The 27,219-nt window shown below is 42.0% G+C and overlaps 2 protein-coding genes across 3 annotated transcripts in view; one reads left to right on the forward strand and one right to left on the reverse strand.

The window, feature by feature from the left end:
• The window catches only part of fam222aa (family with sequence similarity 222 member Aa), a 51,824-nt gene extending 42,827 nt beyond the window's left edge, over positions 1 to 8,997 (forward strand). For both annotated transcript variants that reach the window (XM_026186667.2, XM_080309191.1), the window contains one exon: positions 1,820 to 8,997. In XM_026186667.2, coding sequence (XP_026042452.1) covers positions 1,820 to 3,288 — 1,469 coding nt within the window. In that variant the 3' untranslated portion in view covers positions 3,289 to 8,997. The remainder of the gene's footprint in view (positions 1 to 1,819) is intronic.
• Positions 8,998 to 13,028: 4,031 nt separating this feature from the next.
• On the reverse strand, positions 13,029 to 27,011 carry trpv4 (transient receptor potential cation channel, subfamily V, member 4). The gene is made up of 17 exons (XM_026188140.2): positions 26,736 to 27,011; positions 25,412 to 25,492; positions 23,667 to 24,115; positions 22,913 to 23,088; positions 22,122 to 22,274; positions 21,484 to 21,624; positions 19,756 to 20,054; positions 19,488 to 19,667; positions 19,114 to 19,272; positions 18,367 to 18,459; positions 18,155 to 18,228; positions 17,626 to 17,791; positions 17,473 to 17,539; positions 16,958 to 17,262; positions 14,710 to 14,837; positions 14,495 to 14,616; positions 13,029 to 14,390 (listed from the first exon to the last, which is right to left on the reverse strand). The coding sequence occupies exons 2-17, from the start codon at positions 25,418 to 25,420 to the stop codon at positions 14,290 to 14,292; spliced, it is 2,622 nt and encodes an 873-aa protein (XP_026043925.2). The 5' UTR covers positions 25,421 to 25,492; positions 26,736 to 27,011; the 3' UTR covers positions 13,029 to 14,289.
• Between the last annotated feature and the right edge of the window lie 208 nt (positions 27,012 to 27,219).

Consider the following 27,219-nt stretch of genomic DNA (forward strand, 5'->3'; position numbering starts at 1 on the left):
GGAAAGCATGTTGCCTGTCGGATGAAACAACACGCGTATAATAGTTCAGGCACTAAATTTGGCTTGGAATATTCACAGTTTCTCCAGTCTGCTGTTAAATTCCCAATTTATTTCTTTTATGATATGGATCTTGTAGATTTAATCATTTTCACAGTTGGAGACCCATAGGGTTTTTGAAATGAACTCCCCATGCTTTCTGTAATGGGAGCAAAGAAATGAGAATTGTGACTACTTGGCTGTGGAGTCTCTTTAAAATGATTTTGCAATCGGAAAGCAAATGGAGTGAGTCCTAGTCACAGCCTGCACCCTGCAGACTGCCTTGGGTCGCCAGGACATTTGCTGACGGCACAGTTATGGCAGTTAAATTTTTGTGCATTTTGTTAGCTTTTGCATAAAAAAGTCATTTTTGAAGGGGTTGCAAGTCATTTGTGGCAGCTGATATATTGCTTGTAAATTGAGTTCTTTTCCCACCCCCATACCCTTTTTGTTGCACTGAGCTAAGTAGCCATGAAATTGCCTGAATAATGTTGTTTAAATCCAATCTCACTGCAGTGCCTCACCTCCGTGCCCAGCCCCCCCCCCCCCCCCCCCCCCCCCCAAACAATGACACATGGTGGGGTTTTTAGAAATTGCATTTTTTCCTGTTTGCCACCTCAGTTCACAATGGCCAACCCCTGGTTCAACGACCGAGGACCATCGCCAGTCTCACTCAACACCAGTGTCCAATTGATTTTTGAAATGAGTGGTTTCACTGGTCAAACCTTAGAGAGAATTTGGACGTAAAGTAAGAGGAAGACATTTGCTATACTGGCGTCTATTTATCTTTTTTTCCTGTTCAATCAAGCATTTTTGTGTCGTTTTTGTAACATCAATTTATATTACAAGGATACGGAGGCCAGCTTTTTACTTCTCTAACCTCATACTGGAAATATTTCATTGTCACGTATGAGCATACCATTTGTAAAACTAATGTTTGATTTATTTCATCACTGAGTTTATGTTTTTCTGCCTTTTTAACAAATACTTTCAGCAAAAAAAAAAATATCACTCAAGTATTCTGGACTTGGCTCTGCTCTCATGTAGTTCACCTTAACCAGGCTACTAATTCCCCATGGATTTTTAATAGGTTTTTGCTAGGGCCTCTCATGTACTCCTGGACTGAATAAAAAATGTGAAAATTCTGTGGCCAAGGGTAAGACCCAGTAAGTGATAGCACTTATAAATCTCAAATGTGCCACTGCAATTAAACAAGCTTTTATCCCCTCCCCTTCATCCCTCCTTGCCTGGTATCCAAGGCTAACCCAATTCAATGCTAAAGAGAGTCCGAATTAATTTCACAATGCACTGATTTAACAGCGCCTAAGGTACCAGGCTTTGACAGAATGAGTTTTTAAAAAGATCCATTTGTCTAGGGATGAACTTCCACAGGAGGGTGAGAAAATGAGATGGGAGGAAAGCTCAGATGGAGGACGAGAGAGAGAACGCAAATGAATGCCAGCCCTCATTTACAATTTTCAAACTCTGTGTGGGTTTGCTCTGAAGTGTTTCTGCTGTTTGTAATCTTGTGTTATTCGCCTGCTCTTGTGTCACGATGACATCTTTTAACCTGCTTTCAATCTAGCCGTGGTGCTGCTGCCAGATCTTACTATTCCAGGAGAACAGTGGTTATTACAATTGATTGACCCGGCTTTGTGAATGCCATTGCTGTCAGGCTCTTTGATATTTCTGGTAATTAAACCCCAGGTCTGCTGTTCGCTTCTTCTACGGGCATTTGTTCATTTAAGTCATTCTTTTTTTTCTTCTTTTTTGTGTCTTGCAGGTGAACTAGTAGTGCCCACACACTCCCCTCGCTACCCCACTGCGGCAGAACTTGATGCCTATGCTCAGAAGACAGCCAACAGCCCGCTGTCCATCAAGATCTTCCCCACCAACATCAGGGTTCCCCAGCACAAGCACCTTAACCGGACTGTAAATGGATATGACACCACAGGCCAACGCTATAGTCCCTACCCACACCTCCACACAGGGGGCTACCAGGGTCTCCTTGCTATTGTTAAGTCCTCCTCCTCGTCATCGTCATCATCGTCAACATCCACCTTCATCTCTTCAAAAGGTGTTCTCAAGAACTCCGAAGGCAGACGGACTAAGCTCTCTCCAGCCCACATAGCTGTTGCCCCATACCCGCCCCCTAGTAGTAGCACTTTAGCCAGTGGCCATGGCCAAATGGTATACCACACTGGGCCCTCAAAGCCTCCAGAAGGCCCCAGACTGTCAGTGCCCCCAAATGTCACTGTAGCTGGCTCAGTGATCCCTGTAACGGGGGGCCGAGGCCTGGCCTTGCCCACGCAATCCAACCTTCCCTCCATTCAGAGCATCATCTACCAGATCAACCAACATTGCCAGGCCCAGGCTCTGCAGCAGGTGTGTCAAGGGGCTGCCACCGCACCATCGAATTCCAGCCCTTCCAAGCAGGGCGCGGCTGTCATGGGGGTCTCTTCTAACTCCTCCGGTGGAGGCTATGTGGTAGGAATGGGTCCCCAGGCTAACATGGTATATACAGGTCAGGGGCTGCCGGCTCAGAACTCAGAGGCGATGAAGACTGGTGTGTACGCAGATGGTATGGACTATATACTATGGCAGAAGCAGCAGCAACATCAGCAGCAACAGCAGCAGCAACAGGCTGTGCTCCGCATGTACAGTGGAGGCAGTGGAGGAGGGGGCGCCATCAGCAAGTCCCCGGAAACTTGTGTTCCAGGAGGAGGGATTATGGGTGCCCAGGTGTCCTCCTCTTCTTCTAGACCTTACCACCTGACTGCCAGTGCCAGTGGAGGAGGCGGGCTGGACAAAGTCAGCTCTTCCCCTTTGAACTGCGTGGGTATGCACGGAAACTTCTCAGTGGGTCAGTACTTTGCGCCGCCGTGGAACAGCGTGCTGGTGACACCTGACAGTGACTGCTACAATCCCCAGGAGCTTTTGGGCACCTCCACCGGAGGGCCGGCCACAGGGCACAGAGAGATGGGCTACCCTCACCACCATCACCACTATCACCATCACCATCACCACCCTGCTATAGACAGCGGGGGAGGTTTGTGCTGCAGCCTGCCCAGCAAAAGCTTGTGCAACACGTCTGTGCTGAGCAGCAGCTTGCAGTCTCTGGAGTACCTGATCAACGACATCCACCCACCCTGCATCAAGGAGCAGATGCTTGGCAAAGGCTACGAGACTGTGTCTGTGCCACGTCTCTTAGACCACCAGCATGCACACATCCGCCTCCCTGTTTACAGATAGAGGGGGAAGTAAAGGAAACGAATCAAGAGTTGTGAATTTGTGAAGATTCTCCAAGTTTAAAAAGAAAAACAAAAAAAAAAAACCAGATGTTTTTTTTGGGAGGGGGGGCAGGGGGTTGATGCGAGTGCCACTGCTTTAACTAGTGTGGGTGCTTAGAGAAGAGCAGTTGTCGTGCTGTGTGGCCCTAGGTTTGGTGGTTTCAAGGTAGGCTGTGGAAATCCCAAATACAAAAAGTGGTAGTGATTGCCAGTGGGAATGAAAAGGGATTTCATGATTCTCCTGATGTTCCAGCTTGTGGTTTGCCAATAGGATTTTGAATTAATTATATTTTTGGTCTCCTGTTTTTGTTTTGTTTCTTGTTTTTGTTTTTTTCTCATGCCTGAACTTGTTTTGACCAGAATCATAGCTTGACATGAAGTGCATAAGCCACTTGTATCCCCATTCTAAATACTAAGGATGAAGCTACTGTGTAGGTTGTCACTGAAATGGTCACAAAAGGGCCAATATTTAGGGCTGCTCTCAAAATCCAAACTCTGTAACAGTACACACACGTGAACACGTACAAAAGACAAAAAAACAAAACATGTACTGACAAGTGAGAAGACTATAGGCTGTACTCGGGTGTTATGTACAAGGATCATAAGGTTGAGTTAAAAGGCTAGTACGATATTAGTTATTATTGCTGTTATAATAATTGATACATAAATTGCACTGCTTGAATTTTGTTAACTTTGAAGTTTGGAATTGGGTAGTTTGGATATGATATATTTAAGAAACTTGAAAAACTTGAACCTATTTTTTGTTGTTTGATATATTTGTAGGTATATTATATGTATTTGGCTGCTATGGGGAAAAGTGTCTCAAATGCTTGCTTTTTTTTTTTTCAATTTAATTTTATTATTTTCCACTTTTTGTTTTGATGACTTAATAATTTCTCCTCTGGCTGACGTGCAGTTTCTTATGTCCTGGTGTGAGGCATAGTTGCTGCTTTGGTTCTGTAAGAACCTGTTTGGAGAGCTGTTTTTTTTCCTAACCAACACTGGAATCATACAATACAATAAATACTTATTTAAAAAGAAAACATTGCAAAAAAGAAAAAAAAACATTACAAGAAAAAGAATTGTTACAATGAAGAATGTGACTGGGAGGTTATCTGCATAACCTTACATGTATGTTAATGCGTGTATGTGGCTGAGTGCATGCGTGCGTGCTTTGTCTTTTTCTTTTTTAAATTTGTGTTCTTCAAAATCCTCAGACTTTTTTTTTTTCTTCTTCTTCTCAAATTCTGTCATTACAAGATTTTTACCACCAAGACCGAAAGACTGAGTCACCGGTCCCATAAACATTATATCTGCATAATGTACGGGAGATGGTTTGCAAATTCAACCCCTCTTATTTAATTTTTATTTTCGGAGGCTTTAGATTTTCAGTGGAGCTAGAGAGCATTTTCTCACGTGACTCCTTTATGACTGTATTTACAGCACTACAGCCTCTTCATCTGTCAGGTGCTATCATCATGAGAAAGTGGTGGAAACAAATGGAGATCATATCTTCGGGGTGCTATTCACCCCTAATCCTGCAAACAAAAACAAATGAAAACAATCATGCCCTGTCCTCTGGCATCAGATGAAATGAGACTCAAAGCTCACTGCTTTTCATTGTCCATTTCAGCCCCTGGTTGGGATGCGTTTAGCCGAGGCCAGTCTTAACTTGATGATTCAGAGCAGTGAAATATTTATTATGACTGTGAGATTCCCTTGAATGTACTGCACTTAAATTACTGCGATGTTTTATTGCCTAGTGGGACTCAAGTGAAAGAGAAAAATTGGATCAGTGCAGCAGTCCTCTGGTCTTAAATTAGCATTTCTTTTGTCAGTCAAATTTGAGTAGTAAATTGAATTTATTAACTGCAGAGGAAGAAAGAACCAGAGCTTTGTTGTGGGGAAATACTGGCATTAGTCTAGATTTATGAAGTGCAATTATTATGACTGTATTAACATTTTTTTTCTCTGAGCTTACACCAAAAAAAATGTAAACTACAGTTGTCAATACATTCCCAATGTACCACATCCCTAATCCTTATCCATCTTTTGTTTTGAGGTGTAAAATAAATTTCTTTAAAAATGTATTCAGAAGCCACATTTCGGCTTTGAAGTCTGTGATTATTTTTTAACATGTGACCTCTAAAAGGCAGTGGGAAGCTTGGGATATTGTTACAGCAGCTCTGTGAGACCCAGAGTGGAATACGGTGTGTGACATCGCTCGGATAATGTGCTGTAATGATAAACGTAGTAGTAGCAGTGCATTTAGATGGTCGTCTTTTAAATGTTTACACTTTGGCCATCCAAAGATACGGGACAGACAGCACTGCTGAAAAACATTAACCGTTAATACTGAAATGCGACGGATATTTAAAAGAAGAAGAAGCATCGTTATGATTTGATCTTTTCCCTTAATTATTAACGATGAGCCTTAAATTTTGAGGTAATGGTGTTCGTAGGCATGCCACTGTATCTGAACGCTGACAGAGATTCCAGTCTAAAGAGTACCAAGCCCCTTGGCTTAAATTTGCACAGTAAGCCTCTTTAACATTCCAGTGAAATTTTTCATGTTGTTTCAACAGCTTAATGCCCCAGCCGCGGTCTGATTCCAGCATATTTTCTGTCTTGTAGAAATATTTTGACAGATTTACAGATACATCCCTTCCCAAAATCCCTTCCGTTTGGCTTCGGCATCCAAGCATTAAACCCTGTCACATGATGTTGAAGTGAAGAGGAGACACTTGAGGCAGTGGAGCTTCTAGTGTCTGGCCTTTCCCACCAGTGGAGGTCTGAGGCACCAGGCCTCTCTACTAATGGGAATATTGGGTGACGTCTGGCTACAGGACACAGCCAGCAGAGAGTATTCATTCAGTCAAAGGGTTGAAATCAAACACCTTTCAAATAGTAAAGGATTTCCTCTTAGATACTGAGAGAAATCTGGCCATTTGAAGCCAACTTCAGCCGAATAAACAGAAAAAATCCACGTGAATACGATCATTTGTCATTTAGAAAAATACAAAGTTAAAAACAACAACAGTTTTATTTAGCGAAAGGTGACTCTGTGCCTTTGTGGCCACCGTTCATTATGTACAGGCTCCAAACTGTCTGTCCCCTTGGTCCTTTACACACATTAATGAGCTTCTATTGATGGGATGCATCTTATCCCTGGAACTGTGGTCCATTCCTCTGTTCCTGATTTGGACAATGGACGCTTAGCCCATATTAGGATAATAGAATTAAATTTCAAATAGATTTGTGCCTGGGCTGATCCAGCCATGGCTCACTCAGCTGCAGAGGCAGAGTGGCATATGGCATGTCATTATCTAAGCCCACCCTCCCGTTGTCCGGGGCCAACTGGGTTCAGCAGTGCTTAAACAAACTGAAGGTTAGGACTGGCTGGCTGGCGTTAAAGAGGAGGATAGAATGGTTTTCTGTGGGTGAGTGGGTGGGGGGAGGCTGCTAAATCACAGCCTCCGCGGCTTCTCTGAGGGCCTCAGCACTGCACCCTGGCACCTGGGCTCAGAGGCCTGCTTTAAAGGCTGGGCTGTGTTTGATCGAGGGGATTTGTTTTCTGTTGGATTATATATGGTTATATGGTTGTTCTCTGCCTGGCTGATGGGTCCTGTGCAATGTGACAGGTCTCAGCAAAAAAAAAAAAAAAAAGGGGGGTTTGGAGAGAGGAAAGGATGTGGGCAAGGATTTGGGGGCCAGAGAAGCCTCGAAGCATCAGTAATCAGGATAATTGCCATATTCCTGGTGCCTGGTTGAAGCTTCCCCTATTTGGCTCTGCGGTCACATATCAGATTGAAGGCCAACTGAAATCACCTCTCTGGCTGAAAGACTTATTGAGCCTCAATCTGATTTTCCTAAGTAAAAAAACAAACAAACAAAAACTTCACTTTAAACTTTTTAACACTTCAACAAATATTTTGTCCAGGAAATTATTAATGACACAGAAATCTCCGTCTGAATGAGGACATTTGGATCTGTAATTTATCGCTGTAGCAACAGACCGATATTGACTGTTAACACATTTTCAAGGGCAGAGAGATGCTCTCAAGGATGGCCCGAGGGCAGAACGAAGGTGAAATGACTTATGCTGGTTGTAAAAATCCCTTAGTAAATCCCAATAAGTCCACGAGGACCTTTACCCAGTGTAAAGGTCTAGTTGCATATTATGCGCCTTAAATACTGCTGAGAAGAAAAGAGAGCAGACGGGGTCGTTCAAAGCAGGGTCAGCTCTTTCACTCTCAGAAGAGAGGGAACGGGAGGGGAGGGAAGGACAAAAAAATATATAGGCAGCTGCTCACTCTGTAGAGTCTTGGCGCTGCTCTAATCTACAGATGACAGGAGGGGGAGAAGGCCCAAGCGCCCCCCCACCCCCTTACTTCCACAATGATTTGGTCAACCTCAGTCATGTCCCCTGGCTGCCCTTGGGCCCCTGGGGCTCTCATCTCAGAGTTCTTCCCAGCATCCCTCCTTAACGTTACATCCACAAGGCCATTCCTCTCCATTTGGCTCCTACCTAGCAAGAAAATACCTTAATCAATAGTTCAGTTGGTTTTGAGGAGGCTTGTATTGTTAATCCACCAGCCTTATTGCTGTATTGCACAATACCATTAAAAGATTTTTCTGTGTTTTGTCACAAACGTTGAGCACACTGCTGTCTCTTTAGTGCTGTCTGATAGAACTGGATGGGTCACATGTGAGCGCCGTAGAATTTAAATTTTGTTTTCAGCACCTGTTAAATGCACCGCAAGGTAAAAGATCAGCACAGATGAAGAAATAAATCAGGATCTTTATCCCAAAAGGCACAGCCTCGGAGCCCTTTTCTGAAAGGCAATGCAGCGGGGCATAATTCCAAGAGCGTTTTTATTTCTTCAGCGCCACAAGTATGTATGTTCAGCTGAGAAAGCTTATGGCCTCCAAATATTCATCTTGTTTACGCTGTGGGGATATTGCTGTATCCAATCAAAACTCAAAAGTCTGGGGATTTTGCTTATTTTCTTCCTGATTCCTTTCACTGTTTGTGAGGCTCTCCGAATGTTCCTGTGGACAAACAGGGCTGTTTTTCCCGAACGATCTCAAATGCACCAACGCTGCCAAAGTCTGAGGGTGCCGCAACCTTGAGAAAATAATATATATGGAAATGGGAAATCTATAAAGCATCTCTCTTATTGTTCTCCCTGCAGTGTTGTATTTATGTTTAAAAATGATTTTGTCTCCTCAGGATGAAAATATGTAAAGAATATCTTCCTTTTTTCTTTTTTGGAAAAATTATAATATATGAGACTCAGATTTTGAACTAAGAAGTCTGAATATTTAAAAAGAAAAAAGAAAAAAGAAAAAAAGCTGTAAAATCCTTTAGTAGTGGGGTTTTCAACTTTTGAATGTGCCTACAGCCAAGCATCCCAGTGATTGCTTACCCTCTCCAGTTCTGCAATCTCCCCCTAATCTCCCCACAACCATCATCTTCAATTTGCTGAAACTGCCACTGTCCCTCCTCCATCCCAACGATCACAGTAGATATTTTGTCTGTTCTCCCTGCTTTTTGTCAATCTCAGGACTGAAATTTCTTTATTTTAAATGTAGATGGTTGGTTTTCTTTTGACCTCTCGTCTCTTATGTATTATTGTTTGACATAAGTAAATAAAGCAGATGACTTCTATGTCTGTCCTGTTATCCGCATTACTCCTTACTTTCATTCCTTCTTTCTTAAACAATTTTTAAAATCCCTGAAGAAGACCTTGCTGTAATGAAGATAAGCATATCAGTCTTAGGATTCACTTTGTGCATCACCGCCATATGCCGCGGCGACAATCCTTTTCACCTTTACAGCAGTCTATTGCAGCATCGGTAAGGCCTCGCAGTTCATGGCGCATGTGTGGTTTGTGCTTTTGTTGCCAGGCAAGCTTTGGGACACAAAGGAAACAGTAATTTAATAATGTGGGACTGCCTGATTTTTTTTCTTATGTTTTTGCTCTCAAGCAAAGACAAATGCAGGCTAAGTCACAGTATACACAAATTTTCAAAGTGAAAGCATCTCCTTTGATGGTTGGACACACAAGCTGCGGCATAATGAAAGAACAGACCTATAAAATAACCACTGAAAAATTCCCTCCAGTTAAAACACCAGAAAACGATTTACACTTGTTTTTTTCACTATATTTAACTCCATCGCTTATATTATATAACAGTCTAATATCAACTCATCTATAGGAATTGTGTGTTGAGAATTTTCCAGCACTCGAAGTAACTCAGCATACACTTAATCTAAATGTTGAACAACACAGGTACCTTCAACACCTCAATATTGACACTTTTCTTCTCTTTTCTCTCCTCACTGCCAGCCTCTCCACCCACCTAAAACATCAGATAAGTCGTAGACTGATGAGCCAGCTGCCTCCACCAGAGCGTGTGGTAGTGGGAGACTGCACACTGATTTCATACACGCTCGCTCAGATAGAAAAAGAGCTCTGTGGAGCAGAAATGCTTCTCTTATTAGCAAAACTCATTCACCTGCACGCCACATTGAGTCCCTGGCAATTTCACAATAAATCATGAGAGATGCCTGTGGAGGCCGGGCAGCCGGCTGAAACTCTGCCATGGCCATGCCCTCGCCTGTCAGTTTAGACACTCTGAATCATTTCGGGTTCAGCGGCCTCGTTTCATCTTAGATGAACTGAAAGGTCATCTCACACGCCGCCTAACCAGTATGTTCCTGGCTCCTCCTCTTCATCGCCCGGTGCGTCAAGTGATTGCTCGCTACGTTTAGAAGCACCCCACTGCGGTGAAATATTTCACTGGGGATCATGGAAGGAATTATTTCGAAAAGACAATTAGCACTGGCTGAATACAGCAGAAAATGTGCTCCTGGAGTTATCTCTCAGGTCTGAGCCTGACATAATCTTCCCTTGTAGAGCGTCATTCAGTAACGATTTATCATCTCTTTTGCAATGAAAGTTGGAGAAATGATTAGTGGGAGTGTCACCAATATGAGCTTTCTTCTCTGTGCTGGTCTGCTGGACCTCAGGCAGACAATTAATGTTGTACTTTAAGTCATCAGACAGTCTGGGCTGTTGTTTGGTGATGAAAGAATGAGCTGGCCCAAGTCCAGTTCAGTATCCACTCATCAGCCTGAACACCTTAAAGCTTAACTGGCCAGACAATAGCGGAACAATTTGTTCTGCCAGTATCTAAGGTGGTTAGTTTACTTTAAACTTTGCTGAGACTGGCAACTTTTCCTTTTGTGTGGTTACTAAATGAAGGGCAGTTACGACATGATCCTTCTTGGCTGTCACTTGGTTTGTTGAGACACATTTGTGGCAGCAAGCATGCACATGCTGCAAGAGAGTGAGCCATTTTGTTAACAGTTCACACTTCCTGTGTAAGTGTGCGGTTCTAGAGTTGCTGACAGTGACACTCGCAGGACCGAGTCCTGCCCTACTTAACAGGCTACAGAGAGGAGGGAAGGCCAAGTTGTCAGCAGCGCTAGGTGCTCACTGCTTAGATAAACCTGGAGGATTAGTGGCCCAGTTAAAGTTGGGGCAAAGAGGATTAGCCTCTTCTCTGAGGTGGCGAGAGATTCCCTGTGTCCTTCAGCGCTGCTGGCCTCAGTGAGCGAGGAGAGAGAGGAGAAGGACAAGAGGTGTCCAGTCAGGCTTTGGTTATCATTAGTGAGAATTGCCGTTCCAGCTCCTCTTTAAATAGGGAAAGGTGAGGTGTAACGATGAAATGTGAAAGGCAATGAACCAGTCCATAAATTGTTGCCAGCTTGTGCTTTCATTAGGAAGGCAAAAGCCCATAATCACTGGCCAGGTGTTTCCAAGGGCATCAATAAGACCTGAGGTCCAGTGGGAAAATATATTTCATTGGCGAACCGCATTCTGTTCACTTTACCATATGTTTTTATAACAGTTAGCCCTCACAATTGATTATTTACAGCTATAATTAAAATATACTATATATAGATGCCCTAGAGTCACAACAGTAGACATGGCTAACACTCTGTCAACTGGAATCTCAACTTGCAACAGCGGTAGAGGAATTTAGAGCTCTGCAGCCATCAGCAGGCCAGAGAAGGAACTGCAAGTGATGCAGATGAGGATTGCAGAGGTCAGGAATACTGCATGAGTTTATGAAAATTAAGGTTCATTTTGACTTTTGTATACATTTTATGTAATTTTAAAACACTGTAGATAATGCAGATCTTAGATTGTAGAATTGTATTTTTTTCATGGAAAGAAAGGGAATATTCTTTATAACTATTATGATAATAGCCTAACTACATATGCTCACTGGCCACTTTGTTAGGCACATATGTTCAATTGCTTATTAATGCAAATCAGTCAGTCACCTCCCGGCACCTCACTGCATTTAGACATGCAGACATGGTCAGGATGACCCGCTGAAGTTCAAACTGAGCATCTGAATGGGGAAGAAAGGTGCTTTAAGTGACTTTGAACATTGCATGGTTGTTGGTACCAGACGGGCTGGTCTGAGTATTTCAGAAACTGCTGATTCACCGGGATTAACCCACACAACCGTCTCTGGAGTTTAGAGAGAATGGAAAGAGAAAAAAGAAAATATCCACTGAGTGGCAGTTCTTTGGGTGAAAATGCCTTTTTGAAGTCAGAGATCAGAGGAGGCCAAACTGCTTCCTGCTGATAGCAAGGCAACACTATCTCAAATAACCACTCATTACAACCAAGCTATGCAGAATACCATCTCTGAATGTACAACACGTCAAACCTTGACGCAGATGGGCTACAGCAGCAAAAGACCGCATTCTGTGCCACTCCTGTCAGCTTAAGAACAGGAAACCAAGGCTACAATTTGCACAGGCTCACCAAATTTGGACAAAAGAAGATTGCAAAAACAGATGAGTCTGAATTTATGCAGCAACCTTTGAATAGTAGGATAAGAGTTTACCATAAACAGCATGAACACGTGGCTCCATCCTGCCTTGTATCAATGGTTCATGCTGATGCTGGTGATGTAATGGGGTGGGGATATATTCTTGGCATGCTTTGAACTCCTTATCATTGTTCAAACCTCACAATTTACCTTGGTATTGTTGCTGACCATCTGTATCCCTCTATGACCAAAGTGTACCCATCTTCTAATGGTTGCTTCCGGCGAGATAACGCACCATGTCATGAAGTTCAAATCATTTCAAACTGGTTTCTTGAGGATTATAATGAGCTCACTATGCTACTGACTGCCTCCACAGTCACCAGATCTCAATGTAATAGAGAACCTTTGGGAGATTTGCATCATGGATGTGCGGCTGGCAAATCTGCAGCAGCTGTGTGATGCTATCATATCAACATGGACCAAAATCTCTGAAGATTACCTTGTTGAAACTGCGCATTAAAAATTAAGGCAGTTCTGAAGACATAAGAGGTCCAATCAGGTACTGGCAAGGTGTAACTAATAAAGTGGCTGGGGACTATTATTAAATGCAAACTAAACAACAGAAGTCATAAACTGATAGCAATTATTGGCACAGAAGAAAAGGAATCCTTTCAGCATTTCCTCAGATGGATTAAACCACATTAGACCGTCGTCTCACTCACTGTGGTCTAATGTCAGGTTTTATTTACCTTTGGGAGTAAAATAGCAACATGGATTTTTAATCATTCAAAACCTAACTGGAAAGTATTTTCTGTAGAAAAAGCACCCAAAAGACAAACAACATATAAAACACAGTCAGTGTTTACTGTTCTGTGCAGCAACGTACAAACAGTATAAAAATGAACAGTCATAGATTGGAAATGTAAACATAATGTGACTTTTAACAGTAATGAATAAGTGAAAATGAAATGTACAGCCCATCAGCTGTTGTGTAATGCAGTAACACAAACAAGCAGTGTTTTTAAAAACAAGCTATATAGGGCAAGGAGCCAATTGCAATGAAAACACTGCAGCAAATAAGGGGAAGTACATAATGGAGGGACTGAGAGTTGATTATGCAAATACCCCAGCTGCAAAAGAACACGGAAGGCTATTGTCTTCCATTTGCATACTTGCTTGACAACTATAACCTGCTCATCATGCCCACCATGTTCAGAATAATGTCTCTGTATACGTGTAATAATGTAAATAGTGTTTCAGTCCAAATGACGGCTGTGTCTGCCTAAGCTGGAATTCCTAGCCTGAGATTGTCAAAGTTTGGAAACTATTTAATTAATATCATATAAAAATGGAAAGAAATAGACTTTCTATAATAGATGTGTCCTCTTTGCAGACACTGCTCCCCTACACTTTAGAAAATGAACATTTAAATCAGCATGTGGAGCGTAATTAAGAACACACGGGGGAGGACTTTGCAAAACACAGTAAGAAAATTAAAAGTGAAAAAGTTCTATTCTATAAGTCTATAAATATTTATTGATATGTTTTCATAAAGAAGTATCTCTTATTGTAAATATAGGTGCAAAGTTTTATTACTATCACAAAAAATGCAATAATATTGTAATTATGCTTCTGCTAGCCTGCTACGATTGTGTTTTCGAAAGTATACGGCACTGTAAATGCTGAAATATTCTCGCTTTCTTATATCCCTGAGTATTCTGACACTGATGTCTGAAAAGTGGAGGTACAGTACATTTTTTTGAGATTTTCCATTCTTATGTGACAAGTACAAAACAAATTACAGCTCCCTGCTTACAAAACACATTTTTTGTTATCCTTTTTTGGTCTCAGGGTTAGTTTCTAACAGCATTTAATGTCTTTAACTCGGCAATTCTTTATCCAGTGTCTCTGCATGTCGTCTGTCCTGTTACACAGAGTGTGCTGCTTTTATATTCGCGACAGCTTTTCTGAACAAAAGGCACAGGAGACGCGTGCAAATTAGTACACTTATTGGCCAAATCGTTCCCTGCAGAGTGATTTCACTGATGCTGATGGCTTTCTGCTGTCTCCTCATCACAAGGACAGCACTCATCATCTGCGGGAATCAGTGCCTGGGTGACAGCGGCTCCATCTCCACCGCGAGATCATGAGACTGAGAGCCTTTGCTCAACTCCACCACCCGCGGGACCACTGTGGACCAGCGATCTAAGGCCGATAACAAGGAAGATTAAATGAATGTGTGGTCCAGATGAGTGTACATTGTATCTGTCTTTTTATTTAACCACGAGAATGCAACGAGAATCTCTCACCTCTCCTCAAAGCTCTAACGCCCTGCTGCAACCCGTTGGCTTGGATGGTATCACTCTTTCCCGGATCCTCGTTAATTATCGCCAGGTTCTGATTCCAGTGACACCAGTTAACCTCGTCCACCCTGATTACATAAAAGGACCCCATTAGCAATGAGATTTCTTAGTTGTAGCGCCGGCGCTGTTGAGTGGCACAGATTACGAATCAGACAGATCACCTGAAACACCAGCGCCGATCAGGTGTGCCATCATAGTTCTTCCCCACCGTCACCATCTCTCCAACTCGAAAAGACTTGCGAAGACAGACCGGGAACGAGCGCTCGATGTCCAAGATAGTCGTTGCCCACTGGGAGTACAAATTATGAAAAATATTTGAAGTAAACAGAAACTATCATAACAAAGCAGATTTTGAAATTCAGCAGTAAAGCTGTAACCACAAGGGCAGCTTAATTACTGGTGGTTGTAAATTAGGGAAATATAACACAACATTTTGTCAGTGCTCGTTTACAGTTAAATACTCACAGATTTGGAGCACTTTGCCACCAACAATTACAACATGAACTGATCTCATAAGTTTTAAAGTAAAGGTAAAATTATAGCCTAAAAAAAGTACATTTGGGATCCCAGAAAGGGGTCTTCTATCACTGTTAATTGTTCTTAAATGCTGGATTTACTTGTAGTAGATGCTGTCTGTTATTATTATCAATATTATTATTATTTGCTGCTTTTTGAGTTATATTTGTATTGACATATTGTGTCTAACCAGGGACAAGGTCTGCAAACTAGCGAACTCCTGCATCAGCTGCATTTTTGTTTAAAGCAATGTTAATATCTATTGTCCCTGTTTTATGTATAAATAAATATCAAGAAGTTCTTGATAGTTTGCCATAAAAAATTTGTACATGTTATTATCATTATGTCTAGAGAATAAATCTTTGGCAACTATATGCTTCACAAACTGAACATTTCCACAGGATGAACTGCAGCCTGATCTCACTGACACGTTTGAGGGATGCTGCAGCCCTCTTAATCACAACATAGTCATATTCTGAACTCTGTCATCTATTTGACTCCACCAGTGTATGCCCATGCTACCGTGTCGTTTTACCCGTTTGTGCTGTTGGCATACTGATATGTTTAATCACAACGAGGAAAGTAACCAAATACGGGTGGCAGGTGTTCATACACTAAACATGGGTCATTTTAGGCCGTTGTTAGGTGGTTGTTATGCATGTATAATTCAACTTCTCTGGATATGAATGAGACGTTACTGTGTGAATTTAATACGATTCAGTGCTTTCATCAAGTGTTGTAGGTACATTAAAGCCAAAAAACAGGTGTGAGCTTGTTGCTAGGTGGTTGCCAAGTAAAGTGATGGTGTAATAATATACACCATTTTCTGGATTTAAATATGACATTAGTTTGGTGAAATGAAAAATGATACAATGGTCATATAAGGTGTTATAGGTGCCTAAATGCTAAAACAGGTTATTTTATCATCATCATCATCTTTATTTATAAAGCACTTTAAAAACAACCACAGCTGACACAAAGTGCTGTACTAAATTACTAAATAATACAATTACATTAGATAAAAATAAAAGCCAAATTAAAGAAGAAAAAAGGTAAAATAATTAACTAGTTAGTTAATAAACGGTTTAATTTAAAAACAAAACAAAAAAACAAAAAAAACAACTAAGTCTCACTACGGTCAAAAGCCAAAGAATAAAAATGGGTTTTAAGACATGTTTTAAAAGTGGACAGTGAAGGGGCCGCTCTAATGTGCAAGGGCAAGTTTTTCCATAATTTAGGAGCAACAATAGAAAAGGCTCTGAGCTTCCTCCTGGATCTCAGTACTTTGTTACGTGTTCTCTTTTACAAGTTCCTGTTATGAGTTGTGCTGCGGGATTTTGAACCAGCTGCAGACGTGAGAGCAACGACTGACTGACCCCCACATAAAGTGAGCTACAGTAGTCCAAACAGAAAGAAATTAAAAAAAACGGGGGAAATGAAAGCATTTTAGTCTGTTGCTAGGCAGATACTGGGCAACATGATGCTGTGCTAATAGCTGAGTTAGATAAGAACCTTCAGGGGCCTAAGATGCACCTGTGCTCAAGTCTGGTTGATCATGTAGGAGGAGCGGGCAGACAAAATAAAAAGAAGAAAGACACAGACAGAGGTGCTTTGTATTACAGTAAGTTATGGTTCTATAATTTTAAATAATCATCATGCTCTTTAAAATAAAACTTGTCAGTAGACACTGAGACCACAAATGTGTTAGGAAAGTCAAAAATCCAGAGTGCAGGAAGTTTATTTTCTCATTGGCTTCTATATAATCAAACTCGTTTATGCTAGCAGAAGCGTCGCCCCCTGCTGGCAGTTATAAGGCTTTCATTTCTTTTCCATTTAAATTATATGTTTAAATGAGCCTCGTTTTTCGTCGGCTTCCACAAACAACTGACTCACCTGAAGCTTCCAGATTTTTTTGCTCTCCTTGGAGACCTGACCCACTGTCTCCCCCATCAAAGCGATCAACATGTTGAGTAGCAGCACGAAGGTGAGAATGATGTAAGTAACTAACAGGATGAGAAAGACGACTGGATCCTGTGCACTGTAGATCATGTCCAGGTCTCCCATCCCAATGGTGAGCTTGAAGAGGTCCAGAAGGAAAGTGCTGAAAGTGTTATTGTCCCTGCATGCAGGGTAGGTTGTTTGGTCGGTTGGGCAACTACCGTTACACACTGGGCACACTGTCAGCAGAGATACCAAGGCTGTGGGATGGAAACAAAAGGCAGGTTGGCTAAGAGTCTGTGAGCACTTACATGAACATTAACCTGAGAGGCAAGTTCTACCAGTCTGATTATTATAAATATGATGCTACAGCCAGCAATGTGTGTGATTATCATAAGGATTGAAAGCAGTTACTAAAAGTGTGACGATTGTATAATTTTTTTCAAGGTGCTGTTGTCCCGGTAGCTTACCTGATGCAAAACCGATCATGAAGAGCACATACACCAGCAGAAACCTGAAAAGGTCCTTGATAAGAATCTAAGAAGAAAACAAATGTTAAGACACACACAAGCCTTTGGATGTCTTGCATTTTTTTAATTAGCTGTCCATTTTCACAGTCTAACCTTTTGTATCATGATGCTGTAGGTGCCCGTGAGCTTCAGGCCCCTGGTGAAGTAAAGTGTGTTCATCCAGCCCAGGGCGAGTGCAAACACCATGACAGAGACGTAGGCCTTAATGCCAGACAGGTAGAGAGCAGCTGTGACTATGATCAATACAGAGTAGATGAAGCTAGAGAGGACAGAGAATAACTTTGTCAGTAAACCAGTATCACTGGTGAATTGTGTAATACTGAAGTAGGGATGATGGCAGGAAGATACGACTGCTGGCATTTGGCATTTTAACAGAATGTATACATCACGGCTAATGATCTAAATCAACACAGTTCAGAGAGGATGCTCGACATCCTCTGCTCTGTGTTTGGATCATGGGTTTAATTAAAGATTTAAAATATAAAACATGCCAGCGAGGAGGCTGACAAATTAATTAGATGACTCAATTAAAAGGATGCGAAATTTGCCTCGGGTAAAAGCCAGCAAACGATATAGCGGAGGTGAGGATCAGAGCCTGTGAGTACAGAGGATGGAGACTTACTACAGCAGTTGAAAGGATCCATCAATAAATAAAGACTTCACCCCAGGGCACTTTTTCAGGAAGAGGTCCTTAATCTGCAAAAAGAAAAAAAAAGTGAGAGAAACATTTCCACAGTGACAACAACACTGCTGAACAGGCTGAAAGAGACTGGGAGAAAGCATCAACCAAGCGATGGTCAGAATATAACAAGAGGTCGGAGGGCACACACTAACATTTGTGAGGAAGAAGAAGATTGCTGATGCCAGTGTGACAATCTCCCCGGCCATCCGCCAGTAGTCAGACGATGTGGTACGTGGGTATGGAGGCTGGAAGGAAGAACATCTGAACATCTTAGCAAAACACACAAGAAAAGCATCATATGCAGAATGTTTATAAGGAAAAAAGTGACTATGACCAAAAATTAAAGGATTAGTTTATCTTTTTGGAGGCCTATGTGGCTTCACTTCCTCGCTGAGAGTTGGATGAGAAGATTGCTATCAATCTTATATCTATCAGAATAAACCCCAAGCCTGCAGCTTTTATCTTAGTTTAGTATTAGCATGTAATCCCCCGTAAGATTTCAATTTGTCACATTTTACTCTGGAGTTTCACATTTCAAAGTTTGGATAGAGGTATGCTCACTGTTTCCCTCCTGCTTATGCTAAACAAAGATAACTGTCAGCTGCCTGTAGCTTAATATTTATTGTAAAGATATGAGAATGCCATCAATCTCCTTATCTGCCTCTTGGCAGGGAAGCAGATCCCCCGCACCCCCAAAAAAGTAAATATTCTTATAATGTAGAGCACTGAACTCCTGTTAGTGCAGAACTGAGCAAATATGGGACATAAAATTGCTGCTATAGCAGAGGATGCATTGTATTTTATACATGAGACAGAACATAAAATTAAATCCCTGCAATGATAAATGAAAATATTCAAGTGGTGTCTTGAAAAGTCATTTTCAGTCATTTCACACCTACCTTTCCATCTGTTGGTTGGTAATAAGCCACCAGGGTGAATATGATCATGGTGATGAGGTAGGAGAACACACTGATGTAAAAAGTGACAGCAGCAAACCTTTTCCATTTGGCCCTCAACAGCTCATTGATGGGCTCCACTGCCAGCATCTCATGGCGGTTCTGACAACAGAGGACCAAAAACATGATGCTAATAGATGTGATGAAAACATAAAAACATAAATAAATCCTGATATTTGTATATGTATACAATGTGCCAGGTTTCCCGTGTATTTTTTATGCTTAGTTTAGATGTTTTAATAATCAAACGGTGGGCTCAAAAACCTTAATTTCAAGTTTTGAAAGAAAAAAACTAAGAAAATACTGTCTTTGTTTACCTCATTGTGACTGGTGTAGACAAGGATTTCCAGCACAGATGGCTCCTCGCCACATGTATCCAGTGAAGAGAGATCATAGAGGGAGGAGTACACTGGACCATAGGCCCAGTCCTTAAACTTACGGGACAGATGACGAACTTCCTCGTCTTTGATCTCACGTCGGATAATGTGTTGAAAAATCTGGAGGAACATGAACAAGGTGGCCTAAGCATCTTTGATCTGGACTTTCTATAATAAGTGAAAATGATGCTTAAAACATTTTATCTACCCCTATCTTGCCCAATCTGGCAGCCATCATGAGAGGCGACATGCCATCATTGTTCGGCACTGTCTCCAGGTTGCAGTCTGGGTAAAGCTTGGCAGTCTTGATTAGCAGCAGGTCGTACATCTTTGTGAGGAAACGCGTGTTGTCCTTGGTGTTGTCTGCAATGTGCACCAGCGCGTGCAGCACCGTGTTTCCACGTGAATCCTGGCGTCGCAGGTCAGCTTTCTTGTGTGGATTCTCCGTCAGGTAGTGCACTATGTCAGGCTGGTTCGTGCAGGCAGCCAGAGAGAGAGGCAGCTCACCTGGGCAAACAGACAGAGAGTGTGTGTGTGTTCACTTAATTCTGAAATCACAGGAGATTATTAGGAAAGCTGCATTTCAGATTAAAAATAAGCAAACCAACAGGAGGGTTAATTAGGAACTGTAGCTGGTGTCTGTATGTCCCTGCAAAGCATACAAAACATGGATCAAAGATCTGACTTAAATCCCCCCTATGAAAACAGCACAATTAGCAGTTGTTTGAGGGAGGGGCGCAATGGGGCCAGAGTGCCAAAAGCAGCTGCTGAAAATGAGCCGTTGCCATGGGTGACAGATTACTTTGTCACCCCGCATAGAAACGCTCCTCTTCATGGATTTGCACGGGTGCATGCAGAGTGTTAGCGTGAGTCTAAATCCCATTAGCCATCAGCCCTGCCAGGTTCCTGTACACCTCACTGCAAAGCTCCGCAGCAAATTACTCACACTGTGCCCGGACACGCTGGGATTTGGGAATGACAGCCATGCTAAGTGCAAATAGAAATCATCCCCTGTTTGATGAGTAAGGAGTGTGATGCTCGATTGTGACCATACAGACAATTTTTAAATTTGGTTTGGGTAAAAAATACAATAAAATTTTTAAATAAAATTAAAAATAGAGCCCATAATGTAGCAAATCTACTTGTCTTTTGACGTTTTAGGAGAAAAACAATGTGCATCATTTATATTGTTCATTGCAATTAAAAATGATAACATGTATATAAAGACATTTTTTTCTGGGTACTTCACACAGCTGATGTCAAACCTGTTATATGCTGTCCCTTAGTAAAATCTGAACATTACCCAGCAGAGGGCAGTGTTGGGTTTACTTTACCGGCTCTGATGTAGTTCCCCTACTGCTGTTAGCAGGTCAATGAGGTGCTTTGCACCAGCAGAGGATGTTTACATTTCTCAAATGCAGGACACAGACACCTTTCACTGGATGCAGTCCTTGAACAGCTGACATAAGGTTCGTCTTTTCATGTGTTTTCAGAGCGTGACTAATGAAAGCTCCTCAATATGTCAAAAAAAATCTGGGTAGAGGTAAAGGTGGAGCTCACCGCTGGACCACAGCAGTACCCTGAGTGTATTGGCTCTGCCAAAATGTCACTTCATTTCTCCATGGAAACAGCTGTTTATTTGCCAGAAAAATACTCCATGCGTTAACTACTTGATCTTGGCAGCTCCTGCGTTGCGCTGATGTGAATTCTGCATTGTAAAAAAGCTGAATAACCGCTTATGAGCAAAGCAGTGAGAGTGGAAATTGAAAATGTGACCGGTGAAGTCATACAAACCTCAAACAAACCTCCCAATTATATAAAGATTATATGCATTTCCAGGACTCTGTATGTGTGGCTGACTGGGACTGGGAATAGGTGCGCTAAAAGTAGAAAAACAGAAGCACATAAGTTTTTATGTGCTTAAAAAGGTCTTTACCAAAGTAGAAGTAACCACCCTCGTCTTTGGGCTGGAAGAAGCGTCCCCTCGCCTGGGCATGAACGTCAGCTCCCTTTTCCACCAGCAGCTTCACATACTGCTTACAGCGTCGTTCGATGGCAATGTGGAGCGCTGTCTGGCCTGAGAACGCCACCGAACCCAGCAGAAGAAATATTACGTTATGTCATACCACTGCTTTGTGTTAATTAAATCAATGTGGAGTAAGGGTTGGGTTTGTGGACAGGTTTTCAGGAGCTCAAAGTTTTAGTAACTGTCTTCTACAATATTTCCCAAAAGTGCAAAAAGGAGTAAAAGCTCAGAGGTTACACTGAGTGACCTAACAACTCATTTTTTGTCACAAGGTGCTACTGTCTCACAGCTAACAGTGTAAGGAGTGAAAGCCAAACAAATGGTGTCTGGACTGTAAACAGTTGTTGTTTACTTCACCATTTCTCCAATTCAGGGTTCCAAGACATTGCAAACATATTAACTATAAACACATTTTCCCCTGCCAGCTGTAACTCAGGGCAAGAAGAAGGGACAGCAGCCCTATATACTAACCGCAAAATTCACATTAATTTAAAGCACAAATGCATTTTCTGCAACTGCATGTGGTCGTTTTGGGATTATTTTCATACCTCTGTAGTAGACGTCCCTGAAGGGCGTATTTATGAACTCTCTGAGACTCCCATTCTTCTCTGCTATGTCCACCAGCACTGGGATGGTGTTGTTCTGACGGCCATAAAGGTTCATCAAAGCTTTTGGCAGACATGTCTTACCTGTGTATGGCTCTGGTAGAAAGAAAAAAGTTTACCAGAAAGAAAAAGAAAAGACTTTAATCCAGACATATTTTGTTTAGAAAGGGATTTTATTTCTTTATTTAATCTAATCTAAGTGTGATACAAAAGCTTCCAATACCCCTTTAGGCCTCCAGCATCCAAGGCTACCCCAATCCTATCAGATGTGCTGTAGTACACCCCAGAACATGTACACGATAAATTAGCCCAAGTTTTGGGAAATAAATCAGTATTTGGGATTTACAGTAACAGGCTGTTAAAGACAGGGGTCAAACAAGCCCTTTTAAACAAGCTATTATGAGATTCTGAGCCTAAAAATAAAGCACTATTTAAACTCTCTCACAGAGGCCACAGTTTGCTGTGATTTCTCTGTGCTGCCTGACATAAAGCTCCTCAGACACACACAGGAAGCTTTGCACTGGGTCACACAAAGACTCTAACGTCATTCCACCTTTTCCTCTTAATATTGTCAGAGTCAAAACCAGATAGAGACAGGGAGAGGCGAGGAAGTGCAAAAGGTCAAAGGAGCCGGAGGACAAAGCTGAGCGCAGAGCTGACAAAACTTAAAAAACCCCAAAAAACATTAGAAAGAGTAGGAAACAAATATGAATCAACTGCATCTTAAAACGTACCTCTGAATTCCTCATCGGTTAACCTCTTGTTGTTACTTTGCAGGTACTGCAACAGGCCCTCGAGTTCCGCGGGGTCTCCACGTGACACACAGTCGAAGAGAAGCCAGCGGTTGAATACTTTCACGACTTTTGGAGGATCAGAGCTCTGGCTCTCGTCACAGGATGCCTCTGTTTTACTGAGATGACACAGAAACAGGATTTACGTTGCGTTACATGTTCCAACTGAACTGATGATCCAACAAGAGCAGGAACTCCCTGTGAACCAGTGAATTTTTAATATTTCACTGATAGAACATTAAGATTTTTTTTTTACTTACAAACTACCGTATATAAGCAATCAAACAGCCTTCACTGCTCCAATAAATAGACCTCTGTGCGTATGGGGCAGGTAGGGCAGCCAGGAACAGACAGCAGCCTTAATATTACCTCAGCGGCTGCAGGGGAAACAACAACATGCTCTCTGTTGGCTTTTAGGGACTGTGCTTCACACACAGTGCGTCTCTATGTGTTCAAACTGCACCACTTCATGTGGCACACCTCTGTCTGCAGAGTGGCCAATGTGGGAGGATTTTGTTTTTAATGACAAAACTTTTCCAAACTAGCCCTTTTGTCCACGGATAAAAATCCAGTATATTTTAACGACAGAAAGGTAAACGCCTAAGGCGAGATGTTTGAATCATTTGAATCATTTTCCATGTTTCCTGGAAGCACACAAATGTTGCAGTTTGAGAACAGCTTAGATCTTTTCTCTCACCCTCTTGGGAGCTTCTTTCTGCGTCTCTTCTGGTTGCTTGAGCTTCCGTAGGTGCCATAGTCAAAGAGTGAGTCCATGGGTGCTTTCTTGGGAGCAGGAACCACATTTGACTCATATATGGTGGATTCCAGGAGGTCCATCGGGTTGGATATGCCCTTCTTGAAAGCACCGTGGAACTTCATCCGTAGGTACTGTCTGCTGTCTGCGGGGTGGCCCGGCTGGGCCGGCTCCAGAATTGACTCCTGACTCGAGTCCTGAGTTGCTGGGGATCCATCCTGGCTCTCGAACAGGTGTGAGAGCTCAGATAAAGGGAAGGCTCCATCACCCTCAGGCTGAGCAGCCTCACTGTCTCCCAAATCCACCGAGAGAGTGTCTCTGGTTGGTTCAGAGCTGATGGTGTTGGCCTTGGGCAAGGCAAGGTGCCGCCTTTTGAAGATAGCAGATCGCCCCTGGAATACAAATGATAAAAATATTGTGAGGAAGCAGCAGGTTCTTTAAATGTCACAAAGGTCTTGTTTAAAACAAAAAGATAAATATTAAATCTGTTTATTTATGTAGAAAAATAACTTTTTCTAATATATTAATAAAGAAAGTCCCAGCTAGAATATTTGATAAGGATCTTTGGTCATTTCATTATTACTATTATTTTATTTCAAGCTCTTGTCATGGTCCCTGTGCCCTGCTGGTCAATCCTCTATTGGGCAATATGTTTGTGGTTTGTTTGCTCTCTCGCCCTCTCTCTCTCACTCTCTCTCTCTCTCGCCACGGCGATGCTCACTGCGGGCTCCCGCTGCTGGCCCACACACCTGCTCATCACCACACCGGCTGCTGATCCCAGCTGATTACTGCACTACTTAGATGGCGAGTCTGCACTAGTCTTCGCTGGATCGTTGAACTATCAGCGTCAGTCAAACTTGTGTATCTGCCAACCTGTATCTTGAAAGCCCTTTGTTATTATCCCGCTAACCCGACCTTTTGTGTTTAGATCATTTTTGGAACCGGATTCTGAGAGGAGTGACTGAGGAGGAGCTTTTTGTACAGAAAGTGTGGAGCACCTTTTCCCCTAACCCTGTTTCCCACGGACCCTGGCGACCCGGACCCGTTTCCCCTGCACATTGTACATAGCCACTTGGTGATTGTGTTCACTGTAAATAAACGCACTGTTCTTCGCTTAAAAGGAAACCCTGGCCTGCGCCTGAGTCTCTTTCGGAACCCCTAACAGCTCTTGCTTACTATTACAAGAGAGAGAGCTGAGCTGTATTTAATTATAGTGGACCTGACCATTTTCTGAGGTCACATTAGGAAGGAGGATATAAGACACAAGCACAGTCTCCAGTGGTCACCATCGCAAAGCTGCTTGCTGAAGGGTAAAAGCCTTAGAAAGGCGTCAGTGACTCCCATTTATATGCTGTCTGTATGAAATGGTATTAGACATGCAATTTTAAAAAACAAGTTGGTAAAAATCCCAAGATACTGATCAATACATTAAAAAAAAACCCAGATTAAATACTTTATATGGCATTTGCTGTGCAGGGTTAAATTAAACTGTAATATGCCAGTTTTATTTAACGCTGCACAGCAGTGCTTTTAACATTAGACAATATGATGAGCAAACTGCACTCAGCAACACATTATTCTGACTAAAGAGAAGATGTATTAAGACTGCAATTACCACAGTGGCACTTGAAATCCACATTTAAAGCGTAAAGTAGATTTAACATCATGCATTTAGGAGTGCTCTGTACCTCATTCATCCCTTTTATCACAATGATGTGCCAAATTCCTCTTCGGGGGGAAACTGGAAATGATGCTGAAGCATGTGGGCGCTGTGCAGAGCAAAGAAAAGTAAGCATCAAGTGAAACAGTGGCACAAGAGTACAGACGAAACATCGGTATGTCCCTAGTGATACAACAAGAGTGTCTGTGTTTAGAGGAGGAATGTATGGAAAACTTTAAAAAAGGAGCAATGCCAACATCAGTACGAGTCTTGACTCCCATTGGTCGGTTGAGCGTGTTTTCTCTAGAAGGCAGAATCACACCACCTTCCTGTTTAACACGGGACATTTAGTAAATGAATGCTCTGAATGTTTTCCTATTACAGATGCGTATATTATAGTATCTCTATGCAAAACACATGCACACACACAGTACAGCTGCAGCATACTCTCACACTTTGTGCAGCATGGACTTTAAAAAAAAAACAACAGGTCTTTATGAATTTGCTCAAGACAGCCAACCAATCTAAGCCAAACTCTGCTGTAAAAGAAGCAATACAAACAAGAAACCTGGGGTCCCACTGAAGCAGGAGAAATGACTCACAGCCCCTTTTGACACACTGGATTATCATGCCTTTACACCTCAGTGGGCATTTGATGGTAAAAAGACAGGCATAACAAAAGGCTGCCCCTGATTATTAGAAGACTGAAACACGAAGAGCAAAGACTGCTTTACTAAGGGTTTAGTGATAGGATGGGATCATAAAACATCAAGTTGATCCAAGGCTCATATCATCCATTAATGGGGTCGAGAAGTAGAAATTCATTTTTAAAAGTTTCTCAGTGTGAGTGACACTGAGGGTCCCCTCAGGGATGTGGGATTTCCTGCTTTGCCAGAGCTAACGTGACATTATCCAGAGCCACAGAGCGTGACGACTGTGCCAAACGAGCGCAGGAAAGAAGAGCAAGCAAAAGAACAAGATTAGAATTATGATTTTGAGTAAGTCGTTAGTTGAAATACATTTTAAGAGTTCGAAAGATAATAGCGTAAAAAATACAAACATCTCTTTTATATTTATTCATAAGTGAGAAAATAAAAGAACACAGGGCAAAAATTTTTATATTTTTAAAAGCACAAAAACGACGTTAAAAATAAATTATGATGAAAACTAATAAGAAGAATAATGAACATACAAATTCATATCACTTTTTCTATACTAAGGTATTATTATAAAAAAAAAAGTTTGTGCGCAACTCTCATTAATTATTCAGCTAACACAGATACAGTAAAATATATATATTTTTTAATTTCTTTAGCAGAAGAAGCCGTTAAAGAGTATGGCATATTCCTTACCTTCCTCTAACCAGTAAATCCAGTTTTCATTTTCTTAGAAATGTTTACAGCCTGCTCCGTAACTTTATCCCATAGAACGTTTGGACGTGTTTTCTCTGATCTACTGTGCGCTCCTTGAATGCATCTTCTGCTTTAATGCAACTCCAGGCATCCAGATGAAAGTGAATTACCTAAAACAGTTGCCCTAAAGTCTCACAGAACAACGGCCGCTTTCACAAACTTTGGGTGGGACAAAGTGACCACATCCTTGCCTCAAAGCAGGAGCCAACACGGAAGTTTTGAGGTGAAGTACCACGTGTGGCCGCCAGGTGTTGACTCCAATGCCGCTCGAGGCTGACTTCACTGAAGTCTCCGGATTTTTCCTGGAATTACAAAGACACCTGAGCACAATTTACATGCCATTACAAGCCACTATGGTGCACCAGGAATTTTCTCCTCTTCTTGTACCGCCATAAACAACAGTTCCGAGCTGACGTTATCTGTT

The sequence above is a fragment of the Astatotilapia calliptera genome, chromosome 12, assembly GCF_964374335.1.
Source record: "Astatotilapia calliptera chromosome 12, fAstCal68.1, whole genome shotgun sequence".
Taxonomy (NCBI): domain Eukaryota; kingdom Metazoa; phylum Chordata; class Actinopteri; order Cichliformes; family Cichlidae; genus Astatotilapia; species Astatotilapia calliptera.

Bases quoted from the DNA above. Each gene is read 5' to 3' on its own strand.
- trpv4 (XM_026188140.2), bottom strand. The intron at 22,275-22,912 runs GTACGTTTTAAG...TCTTTCTACCAG, and splicing joins AACCGATGAGGAATTCAGAG to AGCCATACACAGGTAAGACA. The intron at 14,617-14,709 runs GTGATCTGTCTG...TTATGTAATCAG, and splicing joins GATCGGCGCTGGTGTTTCAG to GGTGGACGAGGTTAACTGGT.